General features: G+C 39.6%; 1 protein-coding gene across 1 annotated transcript in view; it reads left to right on the top strand.

Annotated features, from left to right (window-relative positions):
* Pms1 (PMS1 homolog 1, mismatch repair system component) overlaps positions 1-14,213 on the top strand; it is an 81,687-nt gene that overhangs the window by 4,681 nt on the left and 62,793 nt on the right. The window contains exons 2-3 of the mRNA XM_005084487.4: positions 4,535-4,686; positions 10,764-10,946. Coding sequence (XP_005084544.1) covers positions 4,555-4,686; positions 10,764-10,946 — 315 coding nt within the window. The 5' untranslated portion in view covers positions 4,535-4,554. The remainder of the gene's footprint in view (positions 1-4,534; positions 4,687-10,763; positions 10,947-14,213) is intronic.

Here is a 14,213-nt window from a genome sequence, read left to right as displayed (position 1 = left end):
TGTGTGCTGCCTACTCCCTTTCTTCTCTGATAGTACACAAAGAAATGTATATTACACCCCCCATGGTACCCCCATCCTCAGCTATCCTCTCCTGTACCCCCACTATGCCTGTTTTTATATATGCTTTTTAATTTCTCCATTTTCATAGGTGATAACTTGTTTTTGCAGTGAATCCTAAGACCTGGGTTTTGGCCTTTGGTCTGCTTTTCTGCTATGCTAATCAGCTTTGCCCTCCTTATGTGTAGCAAAAAATATGTGAGAATTTTAAGAACCCAGAAGGTTAGCCTCTTCCTAGTTCATCGCTAAAATCCTGTAATTGCTGCAATGCCTGCTCCCCCTTGCTGCACAGTTACTAGCTCTTTACATGACAGCTAGCTTTACTCAGCCTGAGAAAGAACCAGAAGCTCACCTGGGTTTCACACTTTCTGTTACCATTCTCTTTAAAACTAAATTCTATGGGCTCAGTTCATCATATGAACACGTAGTTAGTCATGCGGAATTAGAGGGCTTTTTTCCCCCAAAGTTTTTTTGCCCTCCCCAAAAGTGTAAAACTTAACATTCTAGAGGAGTTACATGTCAAGCTAATCATATCATCCTGAAATATTTTCCGAAGTTAGGCATTAATGAAGGCAGATACAAAGTGTGTCCCTCCCCCATATGTACACTTGTCACTTGGGAGGTACAACAAGGAGAATCTGCATGTTTGAGGCTAGCCTGTGAATTCCAAGCTGGCATGGCTACATACCAACAACAGCAAAAGTCCCTCTGTTTGTCTTTTAAGTAGTAGAATTTTCATTTTAAAATTTGGGGATATTTGTTGTTGTTTCTGCCTTGAACAAAGAGCTTTATCTACATGAAGGGCCTCTAACGCCTACACAGAGATTTTTCGCATCATGGTTAGAGACATGTTTTAAGTCTAATAACACAGAAGGTAGTTATTTGACATGTCTCAGGTCTGACTAATTTGTATTAAAAGTGATTCTAGAGTCTTGATAGCCAATCCAGAAGAGCTTGATGGACTAAAAAGGAATTAATGGCGCTTCAGAATATTTGCATGACTGATGATGTTCCAGTGAAGCTGTTGAGTCACATGACTGAATCATTATCCACAGCCCAAGGTGCCAGCATCATGTGGTCATTGCCAGCCAGGCGTATCACACATTGCATTCATTTCAGCAGTTCTTACCATTCTTCAATTATTGACAGCTGAATGATGATTTTTTTTTAAATGAAGCCTCCATGACTCCACTGTCTTTAGTGACTCAGTGATCTGATGTAATGACTTAGGTCCAGGACCTAAGGAGGTACCTTTCAAGGTTAAGTTTCTAACTTTTGAGAAGTAATCATGCCAATCACTCAGCCATTCTGTTTCTGTCCCTTCTTATTACCTAAAAACATCTTCTGAGATAAATGATGCGCATTTGCAGAGTTGAGGCCAAGGGAAGTTTGTAGACACAAATGAGATGAGTTCATTGGACCTTAATAAACAGGGTGCTGTGACTGCTGGGGGAAGTGGCCACAGCGTAAGGTTGAACACTTGTAAGGCAGACAGATGGCCTTGCAGTACTTTTTGTGTCAGGTTGTAGTGGCCTCTGAGCAAGCTTAAGGTTCTGACCCTTTTGTGATTGTCAGAAAATCTTGTATAGAAACCTTTCTAGTTACTTCCTGGCTTTTGTCCTATTTTTGTAGAGCAGATGGAGGGACAGTTAACATAAGCAACTCTTTGATCTTGAGAACATTTGTATTTATTTTACACGTCTTTTTTTTCTTTTTGGTGTTTCAAGACAGGGTTTCTCTGTGTAGTTTTGTAGACCAGGCTGGCCTCAAACTCACAGAGATCCCTCCTGCCTCTGTCTCCCAAGTCCTGGGATTAAAGGCATATACCACCACTGCCCGGGTATGTTACACATCTTAATGGTAAAATCATGCTTGCATAAGTGACTTCTTTTCACACCATGATTAAAGGCAATTCAAGTATGAAGAGCCTAAAGCAGTGTGAGAAATGGAGCTCATTTTGTTTGGCTTTGGCTGCATGGTTAATCGGATCGGAATGCCTTGAGTTTGAGCTGGCAACTCCAGCAGGTAGGTGGTTGGAATTTAATAGGAAGGAAATCAGAATTGTACATGTTGGTTGTACTCAAAACCCTTAGAGAGAGAAATAGAAAAACAGCAGTTTTCTCCCACTTAAGCTATTTCTGGCTTATTTATTTGCTAAGTTTCCATGAAAATAAGTGGGTTTTATTATGACATTTTCTTCATGCATATGTTATACATTGTTCTAACTCTTCCCTACCCATCTTCTCAACTCTTGCTCATTGTTTGTTTCCCTCCCTCTGTTAGTTAATACTTCTGCTTTCATGACGTATATATTCCATTACCCTCTTCCATTTTACCTCCTCCCCCTTCCCTGGGTGGGAGGTATAGCTCAGAGGTTAAGAGCACATACTGCTCTAGCAGAGGACCTGGGTTCAGTTCCCAGCACCCATGTGGTTGTGAAATGATCCATGTGAGGTAATTATTGATGACCACTCTGATTCAGCCAATGAACAATTTTAGTCCTTTTTATTGATGGCTTGTGCCATCAAGAGTGGGCTTGTGCCTGCCTCTTGGTGCTTAAACTCAGGGGCACAACATAAAAGGCAAACACAAAGACTGAAATTTGCATTGAAGTTAGATGAGGGTCTAAGTAGCCTTGAAACCACCAACTGGGGAAAAAGTGTTCAAATGGTTGAGTCAATGGGGGACATTCTTATTCAAACCACCACAGTACGTTTTCAGAGTATAACCTAATGATACTCGGGACTTCTCTGGACTCTTTGATCATGTGACCTTTTCTCATTTATAACTTTATTGATTAGAATCCTCTCTTTATTTGGCTAGGGCTTTGTCAATCTTGCGTAACTTCATTGGTCTTTGACTTTGTGCCTTGTTCTTTTACCACCATTTATCAGCTGCTGCCCTGGTCTTTGTTATTTGCTCTCTACTACCTTTGGGTTTGACTTGTTCTGGGTTTTCTAAGACATTGAGGTGCATCATGTGTTAGTTACTTGAGAGCTCCCTGCTTTTAATGCTTTTGTAATTTTTAACTCAGAGCTCTAAACCTCCTTGTGAAAATTGTTCCAGTTATATCCCAGAGGTTCTAGTAACTTGTTTTCATTTGATTCTAGAAATCAAAAAACTTTCCTCTGTGCTTTCTGATCGTTCTGCAATGCTTTTTTTTTTCGCTTTAGTTGCCATTAATTTCTCAGTCTTCTTCCATTGTTGTCTGATAAGACAGCAGATTATTTGATTCTTTAAATCTCAGTTTGTGGCCAACAGTGTTGTCTGTTTTAGCAAAGCTTCCATGGGCTTCTGAGAATGTGTACTCTGTCTATTGGAGAGAAGATTTTGTGTATAATAATGGACCATTAGATGTGTGGTAGAGTTTAACAATCAAGTTTCTTTGATGATTTTTTAAATTTCAATAATTTCTCTAAGTTCTATAAGAAAGAACCCCTTGTGTCTTGTGGGTCTGAATTCTTGTAGGCATGCTTGCCATGCTGTCTTTCCATGGTGTTAATTCTATGACTAAATCCCTTACCCAAAAGGACAGTCTATCTCAGGGTCCCCTGTGAACCTCTAATCTAAGACCTTTCAGTATGGTCTTTTGAAGGGTTGTGTTGCTTTTATTTCTACTGTGTTTCTGTGTTATGATTTGTACATCTGTCGGTTTTGTATCGTGGAGAGTCTTGGTGAGTAGTAGCTCTTGTTGTCTCAAACCTAGTTCATTTCAGGAGGAGACTCTGGGTTAGGGGGGGTCTTCTGCCTGACTCCCCTGCCGTGATCAGCATTGTATTGCTGCCTCTGCCTGGGATTACTTGTCAGTGCTGCCCATCTTTTCCTCTGCACTTGCTAAACTGCTGTCTTTACCTGTGTGAACTCCCAAAGCTCTTCTCTTTCTCTCTTTGCAGATAAACTCTGTCTTGTCCTAATCACTTAAATCTTTCATCACTTAAATAGTTTTTTATTTTACTATTTTGTTGTTCAAAACAAATGGCCTTATTCCTTTTTTCACCACTTCCTGCATTACTTTTCTCCCTCCAGCTCCTTCCTGTGTCTGGTCTATTTTTTTTCTTACTCTAGTATTTTTACTTCACCAGTCACAAGGAGAGGGCTTCCAGTCTGTCATCTTCGCTGAAGTCTTCTCCTGGACTTTTTCTTTAGAGCTGTTTGGGTTGTTGTGCACTCGTGAGAAGTTAACTAATTACATATGTTTCAGGACTTCCTGTATCAAAGTCCTGACCCTGTGTTTTAATAACTGGATGCATTAGTTTCTCCTTGCATACCTCAGTAATCTTACAAAATGGATATGGTAATGCTTCTAAGGATATTAGTAAGAAACTAATTATCTCATACTGCATGAGCTTACCATCAACCCTTGTTTACAAAATGGCTCAACACAGGTGAGCTCCTGCGGTATCATCTGTTGTCACTGTCTACTCTGAAGTCAGGAGTGTTAATAGTTGCTATTTTACACCTTGTGATTCTGTTCTAGCTACTCTGCTTGGAGTGAGGATGAAACAGTTGCCTGCAGCGACGGTTCGCCTCCTATCCAGTTCTCAGATAATCACTTCCGTGGTCAGTGTTGTAAAAGAGCTCATTGAAAACTCCTTGGATGCTGGAGCCACCAGCATCGAAGTTAAACTGGTGAGTGTCCCCGTGAAACCAATGGCTGTGACACACAATGGGCCTGACAGATTTTCTTGCTAAATTGTTGCTTTCTTTTCTTTCCCAGGCATTGGACACTGTGAAAGACATTTTAAAGAGTAGATGGCAATTTAAACCAAGATTATAGTCACACTAAAAGAATCACAGAAGAAAACTCATGCTAGATAGGGGCCTTTCACCCAAACCACTCAGTTGAATGTCTGTTTTCTTTTAATGTGTGTCCTTGGTTATTATATGACTTAAATCCAGTTTCTGAACACATGGCACACACTTTGCAGTGTGATGCTGCCAGTACATGTCTACACCACCTCCCCATGAATTCAGACTGTTGGGAATTATTTCTACTGTACATGCTAAGCTTTCTGCTCTTATAGACACATACACACTCAATTATGAAAACAAAGACTTTAAATATTTCCCTACCATCATTCCTCAACATGTAAGCATGTAAATCTCTTTTTTGCATGTTAGGGTGTTGTTTTGTTATTTGCTTTTTAGTTAGTGATTACATGAATTTTGAGTTGGGATTAGCATAGCTTTTCTCTGAAATGGCCCTGTATTAAGTTCTTCTCTATTGCTGTGAAGTGATACCATAAACAAGGGGGTTTATTTAATTTAATTATTTAATTGATGGTGGGTGGGTTTGCAGTTTCAGAGGGTGAGTTCATGACCATCATGGCAGAGAGCAAGACAGCAGACAGGCATGACATTGGAGCAGTAGCTGAGAGCCTACATCCTTACCCTCAGGCAGGAAGCAGAGAGCACTAATTGGGAATGGTACCAAAGGCCACCCTCTGTGACACATCTTCTCCAAGGCCACACTTACTAGCCCTTCTCCAAATAGGTCCCACTAGTAAGTGTGCCCAAGCAACTAAGCATTCAAATATATCAACCTATGAGGGTCATTCCTGTTCAAACAACCACATTCCATTCTCAGGTCCTGTATTAGTCAGGGTTCTCTAGAATCACAGAACTTATAGGATAACTCTCTCTCTCTCTCTCTCTCTCTCTCTCTCTCTCTCTCTCTCTCTCTCTCTCTCTCTCTCACACACACACACACACACACACACACACACACACACACACACACACACACACACAAATTTATTGGGATGACAGACTGCAGTCCAACAATGTCTAGCTGTGAGTGGAAAGTCCAAGAATTCAGTTGTTGCTCCAGCCCATAAGGCTAGGTGTCTCAACTGGTCTTCTGTATATGCTGGAGTCCCAAAGAAGTAGGCTCGAGTGCAGGTGCAGGGATGGATGTGCTTACAAGGAGAGGACAAACAGGTGAAGAATGAGCACACACCCTTCCTTCTCCCATTGTCTTTATATAAGCCTCCAGCAGAAGGTGTGGCCAAGAATAAAGATGTGCCTTCCAGTCTCAAGGTCTAGATTAAAGGCGTGTGTCTTCCCTCCTCAAAATCCAGAGCAAAGGCTGTTGTCTCCTTGCCTTAAGATCTGGATCAGAAGTGTTCCTTCCATTTCTGGATTATAGTTCATCCAGATAGTCAAGTTGACAACCAATAGCCATCACAGGTCCCCAGAAGTTTGTAGCTATATCATAATGCAAGATACATTTACTTCAACTTTCAAAGTCCCCATAGTCTTTCACAATCTCAACACCTTAACTGTAATCTCCTGTAAAAATCAAAATCAAATTATATACTTTGAACATACAATGGTACAGAATAAACAGAACCACTCAAAAACATAGGGAGAGTGTATAGTGTATAATGAGGAAAACCCAGCAGGGCAAAGTCCTAATCCTGCAGCTCTATGTCCATGGCCCTTCAGATCTCCCATTCCTCCAGCTTTATTGTCTGCAACAAACCTCTCTCTGTCTCTCTGTCTCTCTGTCTCTCTCTCTGTCTCTCTCTCTCTCTGTCTCTCTGTCTCTCTCTCTGTCTCTCTCTCTCTCTGTCTCTCTCTCTCTCTGTCTCTCTGTCTCTCTCTCTGTCTCTCTCTCTCTCTGTCTCTTTCTCTCTTATTTTTACTCCCTGGATGCAGTTCTCTTCAGTAGACATATCAGAGTTCTGGCATCTTCAACATCTTGGAGTCTTCAACATAATTTAGTCTTTCCTTTCTGAGCTGATGTGCAGGAACTCACTCTCCTGTCACTAAGACCAAAGGAAAACCTTGCACAGCCTCTTTATTCCTGCACTCCTGCTCCTTGGATTGCATTTGCAGAAGGTTTGATTGGTTGATGGTTTTCTTTGTTGCATAAGATTTCCTTCAGTTCCTTTGCCTTTTCTTTACACAGTTTGCAAGATTAAGCTAGGTGAGGTCTTGCCCTGAGGTCACATTCCCTCCCCCCAATATATTTCAGCACAAACCTATGCTCCAACATGATATTATATTCCCTTGTGCTCTTTTGATGGTCAAAAATGTGTTTGTATTTCTTTTTGCTCTGTGCTTGCTCCTTTACAGTGAAGCTCTGCATATCAGTCTTCACTAATAACCGCATGACAGTCATCCTAGGCTGTCTTGAAGTCTCTTCTACTAAGGACGTTAACCCAAAGCTCTTCAATTTAGCCTGAAGCATATTTTTAGGACAAGGGCGAAATGTCTATATTCTTTGCCAAAATATCAAAAGAACTGGGTCTCTAGCCTAGCTAATACTTGCCTCTGAAACTTCTTGAGCTAGGCCTCTATAATCCAGATTGCTTTTAGCACGTATTCCAAGATTGTACTAGGATGGCTCATTAAACCTCCTTTCAGCATTCAACAGCTTTTCCTATCTAAGGTCCCAATATTTTCCATAGTTCTCTAAAAAGCAGCATGGTCAGGTCTGTTATAGCAATAACCCAGTCCCTGACACCAGCTTATATCTCAGTTACTTTTTTATTGCTGTGAAAAGACACTGTGATGTAGGCAATTTAGAAAGTGTTTAGCTGGGGACTTGCTTGCAGTTTTGGAAGTAAAGAAGTCCGTTGTTATCATGGTAGGGAGCATGGTGGCATGCAGGTAAGCTTAGTTGTGGAAAAGTAGCTGAGAGCTACATCCTGATCCACAAGTTGGAAGTAGAGAGAGAAACTGGGCCTAAAGCTCACCTCAAGAGACACAGCTTCTCCAACAAAGCCACACCTCCTGTTCCTCCCAAATAGGTGCCACCAACTAGGAACCAAACACTCAAATATATGAGCCTATGTGGGCCATCTTAATTCAAACCACCATAGACCCTAAATGTATTTATGCAGTTTTATACAACACAACATACATATACAAAGTTGTTATGAGCATTGACAATTATAGAATCAGATCAAACTTGAAAGCTTTGAAGATGTTCTGTTCTAAAATAGCCAATGTTCCTCCATGATTTAATTATGTAAAGATAAGCAAGCTTCTCTACCTAGCTCATCAGTGTGCAAATATGTATTCATCTATAATGGTAAACTTATCTGTATAACAATGCATAAATTAAGTTATTAAATACTGGATTTGTATACTGGAGATAGGTGGAACTTTGATGGGTGAAAAGAACTTATGGATGGAAAAAGTTTAGGAAGCACCAACAGTGCTTGTGACATATTACAGTTAGTTTGAATATTTCCTCCTCATTTTAAACTTCAAGCTTATAGAGTTATATCCTATATTTTTGTGTCCTCCCTACCTGTGTGTTATCTACCATATACTAGGAGTGTAAGTTTATGTTACTGAAAGTAAGAATATGGTTTAAAAAATCTAATTATCAGGTATTTCTATTATTGCTAGTACTGTGACATCATAATTCTGACAGGGATACTCTGTGATAAAATGATCTCACTTTTACTTATTATTACATAAAATTCAGATAGCTATAAACCCCAAGCTTCTTATAAAAATTGTATTGACTGTTTTACAAAGAGTCAATGTTCCTCAAACTTGCCTAAGTCACTTCATTAACTAGCAGTGAGTCTGAGATTGGAATTAAATTTCCCTGACTTCAGGTTCCTCATCCATGCCCATGGTTCTTAGGGTGTTTGGGGTACATCAGGTTAAGTTGGAGGTTTTGTTATGTAGTTACCAAGCTCCACTCTTTTGTTTTTGAGACAGGGTTTCTCTGTGTTAACAACAGTCATGGCCTCCTGGAACTCACTAAGCTCCACTCGTACAATTTCAGATTATTAGTGAGACTCGAGAGTGTATATACATACACTGCTGTACATCCAGTGAGTGTACAACCTGCTCCTGCCACCACTGTACCAAGAAACACAATTGCAGAATGTCTGCCCAATTGTGCCTTTAAATCAGCAGTTCTCAACTTGTAGGTTAAGACCATTTGGGGGTCAAACCACCCTTTCACAGGGGTCCCATATCAGATACCCTGAATATCAGATATTTACATTATGATTCATGACAGTAGCAAAATTACAGTTATGATCTAGCAACAAAAATAACTTTATGATTGGGGGTCACCACAACATGAGGAACTATTTTAAAGGGTCACAGCATTAGGAAGGTTGAGAACCACTGCTTTAAATAGTATGCTGTGTGCTTAAGATGTGAAAAACAGTTTATTGACTTAAAACCAAAGAGTGACTATTTTTCCTAGGCATTTCATAAAATTAATCTGATTGGAGTACAAGTGACCATGTCCTTATATCTGACAGATGTCATTTAAGACTCCTAGGAAGGCAAAGATATATTTCACCCTTACTTCCTCTGGGTCCTTACCTTTTCCTCTTTTTGTTTATTTCTTGAAATGTGTGTCTTGTCTTAAGTGTCTCTGGGGGAAAATTGGTTTTGTTTTTAAAATAATGTTAACAAGTCAGTGGAAATGTACAGAAGTAAATTAATACTGTCACTTAGTCATTTCTTTACTCTTGGGTCTGACATATATACACTTAGGCCTGTATTGCTCTGATTTTGAACATATGTTGGTACTGTTTTAAGCATTCATGGGAATTTTTGTGTTTCTATTTTATTCAGATTTCTGGAGTTATTTATGTTGTAAGATTTACATTTCTCTAGTTGATGTTTTTGTCTGTTTGATAAAATGAAGCAGACATGCTATTTCCAGAATGTCAGCCGAATTTTAGATTAAGAGTTATGTGAGAACTGAAATCTTAGGAATTTCCTGATAATGCTCTGTATACCTAGTTTATTTTTAATACTACTGACCAAGTATTATGTGATTTTCGCTTATTAAAGTGTGATATCATTGTATAATATGGAGGCAGTATAAATCGTGGAAGATTTTCCCCTTTGTAGTTGATCCTGTGGTAATGTCTGTGGAGCTTCTCTGAGCGAGGCTGATGATAGTTGGTGGCTGTGTTTAGAATATATTCATGACAAGCAGAATCCTTATAGGAATGTGGTTTCTCTTGTGTATATGCAGCTTAGTATCATAAAATTAAGCTATGAAAGGAATTTGCTTTCTTAATTTTCAATTCTAAAAGAGATTGCTTTCTTAATTTTCAATTCTAAAAGAGATTGCCAAGAGATATATTTTCTCAACAATTTTTTGCTTAGTGATATTTTATGATGAGAAATTTAGAAAATTATAAGATACTAAATACATATTTTTTGTTTTATGAAAGCAACAAGGGAGAACTTGATAAAAATCAGACTAAATAAGAATGGTTACTGGTTTGGGCGTTGGTGGCACAGGCCTTTAATCCCAGCACTCGGGAGGCAGAGGCAGGTGGGTTTCTGTGAGTTCTAGGCCAACCTTGTCTACAGAGCAAGTGCCAGGATAGGCTCCAAAGCTACACAGAGAAGCCCTGTCTCAAAAAACCAAAGCAAAAGCAAAAAAAAAAAAAAAAAAAAAAAAAAAGAAAGAAAGAATGGTTGCTAGATTCTTGGTGAGCAGAGCCGGTGGGTTTTTGGGGAATGCTATACATAAAACTGTGTCAGAACTTTTAATTTAATAGAACCCTCAGGAGATTAGCTTGACCTCCTTGCTCATTGTACCATACCAGGGAATTAGCAGAGCTAAAAAATAGAAGGTCCTGTTTGCATAGTGTTATCTTTCCTTCAAAGCTGTCAAATAGCCAGGTTGCTTAATTTGTACTTCTAAATGTGATTGCAGTTTAATGTTTTTATGAACTAAAAGTATTCCCAACTTTCTACAGGAGAACTATGGATTTGATAAAATTGAGGTACGGGACAATGGCGAGGGCATCAAGGCTGTGGATGTACCTGTGATGGCAGTGAAATACTACACCTCAAAGATAAACAGTCACGAAGACCTTGAGAGCCTGACAACCTATGGTTTTCGGGGTGAAGCCTTGGGGTCAATTTGTAGTGTTGCGGAGGTAAGGAAATTTATATCAACTACTTTATTAATTTCATAATGACCAAATATTAGAATTAAGAATAAGCAAATTCATTGTTTGTCAGGGTTAAGTAGCTTTAGTTTTTTTAACTTATGATAAAATACACTTACCATTTTTAATAACAATTGGTGGTGTTAAGTACATTCACATTATTGTGTATTTATCAGCTATCAATTTCTAGGTCATTTTCATCTTCCCACATTACAACCCAGTACTCATTAAACAAAGCTCTTTTCCCTCCCTCTTCTTCTGTATCTGACATATACCATTCTACTTTCTACCTCTATAAATTGATTTTATAGGTACTGCATAAAAGTGGGAACATTAGACCTTTTGTATCTGGCTTATTGTACTTCATATAATGCCTTCAAGGTTTGTGTTCATTATGGTGTAACACTTTTTTTTTTTTTTTTTTTGGTTTTTCGAGACAGGGTTTCTCTGTGGCTTTGGAGGCAGTCCTGGAACTAGCTCTTGTAGACCAGGCTGGCCTTGAACTCACAAAGATCCGCCTGCCTCTGCCTCCCGAGTGCTAGGATTAAAGGCGTGTGCCACCGACGCCCGGCCCATGGTGTAACACTTAAAGGACTTCCTAAACCAGGTGTGTTTATGCCTGTAATTCTAGTGCCAGGGAGGCTAGCCTGGGCAACATAAATTTTTCAGTGTGTATACATTTTATTTATACACTCATTTGCTATTGGATTCTTGACTTGCTGCTACCTATCTGAGCAGCGTTGCTCTGATCACAAGTGTTCAAATACTTGCTTAGGTTCTTGCCATCACAGCTTTTGGTGAAGTAGCCTTGGTATTTCATAGGATAATTCTGTCTTTAGTATTTTATGTTTTGTGGTATTATTCATTAGAGGATGTTGTTTAGTAGACCATTTGTTTGGAAAAGTTGTATTTTAACAGTCCAACATTTAACTTTAGCACTTCTTAGAGCCCTTTTCAATCCTAAAATGAGGTTGTGAGTGTAAAGTCTGTAGCATGTGTACTTTCCTGCACCTGCTTGATTGGGAAATCCTTTTCTTAAAAAGCATGCCACTGAATTCGTTTTTAAGTCTATGGAACACACTGTGGAAATCCCATTTTGGTAAATGTAGGTGATAAGATTGAGTTCTGCAGCTGTGAACTGACTTGTCCTACCCCATAGATACCTAGGGCCAGAGTGGGTCCTGCATCTGTAGTCATGTGATTGCTGGGTGGGCCCGTGTCGTGTCTTTAAACCCCACACTGCAGAGCCTGGCACACTCAGTTGTCTCACGCTGCTGCTGATCCGGATTTTATAACTACTGTAACCGAGTCTCTTGTTTCTGTGTATTTCAGTCATCTTTGATTATGTGCCTTGACCAGACTCCTTTATTAAACTATTACTATGAAGGTGTTGGACCTATTACTGATTGAAGGTGTCTGTGTGCTGGTAAGGGTCACAGACACTGTGAGGGTCTCTTTAATTACTGAAGCTTTTCCCATAGCCATATCATATTTCAGTTGTGCTAAGGCTAGAATGCCCTACTCAGGTAAGAATGGTCAAGTGTCAGAAAGTAATGGCATTTAACTGAGTGTTTAGGAAAAAATGGCATGAACATGAGCTATTGCCATGTCCTCTCTGGTCATTGGATGTCTATTTAGGAGCCTGATGTCAGAAGTGTTTGGTATTCTCCAGATTCACAGGAGTCTTTCCTTCTCGTGTTTGTGTGTGTGTGTGTGTGTGTGTGTGTACGTGTGTGTGTACGTGTATGTGCATGTGCATGTTTGTGCTTCACTAAGGATTTGCTTACTCTAGAGCTCTGTGAACTGTTGACCTTAGTAGCGGGAGAGACATTGTGGAGGTGATGAAGCTTCAGTGGGAAATTCTGCTGCTAGTGCAAGGAGAACTAGGCCTTACTTCCTGGATTGCAGATGTTCAGAGCTCACTTGAGGAATCTTTTAAGTGTGCTCTTGAACCTCTTCCCAAACACAGCACACCAAGTGCTTCCTTCTTTCTTTTACTCAGCACTTGCTTTACTTAGAATTCACATGAGACTCCAAATAGACTTTGGAAAATGGGAATTACCTGTCCTTCTTCTGGAGAATAGTGTACATGGCAACAGCCTTGGAACTAGGATGGACTAGGATTTGAAACCTCAGAGTTTCCTAGTACTAGTGCTGTGGTTTGAGATTTGACTGTCTATTGTAGAGCATAAATTTTTGATCATTTATCTGCTGTCTAAACTAGCAGGTAGCATTTAAAATTTATTTTTCAAGAGCATTGTCATGAAGTAGTTTTGATGTGTCCATGTTTTCTGAAGATGTGTCTTATCTTTCAGAGGTCATACCAGCTTTGCTTGCTAGGTGGCAGCACTGCACTTTGTCTTTATAAAAATGTGACTTCTACCCGTTCACTCTGGCTCTGACTTCAGATGGCAGTTTTGTTTGTCTGTTGGTTATATCTTGCTTGCTTGCTTGTTTCTTTCTTAGATTAGTTAAGTTCACTTGACACCCTCATTTATCACTCTGTCTTTTGTTTTTGAGATTGATAACACATGTTGCAATGCTGTGTTATTTTATCTTCAAAACATTAAGACTTCACCTTTATAAAACTTATTATAAAGTCACATATTAGTGTGTTTACATTCGTGTGTGCACAGAGAACAGTTAAGTCTTATATATACTCTAGATATATAAGACATTATCTATTGTTTTAGAAAGTTTTACATGCCCACCCTGGCTAACATTCCTCAAAAGGCAACTGCTCTCTGATTAGTTCTACCTGTCCTTGACTTGATACTGTCAAACTTTTCAGCTTGCATTACTTTGTCGTGGAGTCTTTAGATATGTAATGATTAGGCTTGATTTTATGTTGTGGACCTTAGTGCATTGTCCAGGTTCCCTGCTTTAGAAGCATGCTGCCCCGAGCGTCACTCACTAATGGCTCTCACATCTGAGTCTCCTTCGCCGCATCAGAAGAGATCTGTACTATCCAGGTCATACAGAGCAAGCTGTCAACACAAGGACTGGGCGATGAAGCCTTGTTAAGGTTCAGGACAGAGCACTGCCCTCTCCTGCAGGTGCTATTCCCTACCACTCCCCAGGAAAGTTCTGCTCATTAACCTCTGTCTCAGTCTGTTTCATGGCTAAGCTTATGTGTAGGTCTTCTGTGGATCCATCTCTTCATATTACTGTTGAGGACAATTCTTTGGGAGTTAAATTCCAGTTTCTCTTACCCCGATTTCAAAACAGTCTATAATGTTCACTCATTATAATGGA

Source organism: Mesocricetus auratus, unplaced genomic scaffold, assembly GCF_017639785.1.
Source record: "Mesocricetus auratus isolate SY011 unplaced genomic scaffold, BCM_Maur_2.0 Super-Scaffold_100010, whole genome shotgun sequence".
Lineage (NCBI taxonomy): Eukaryota > Metazoa > Chordata > Mammalia > Rodentia > Cricetidae > Mesocricetus > Mesocricetus auratus.
This window is presented reverse-complemented; position numbering and strand designations above follow the sequence as displayed.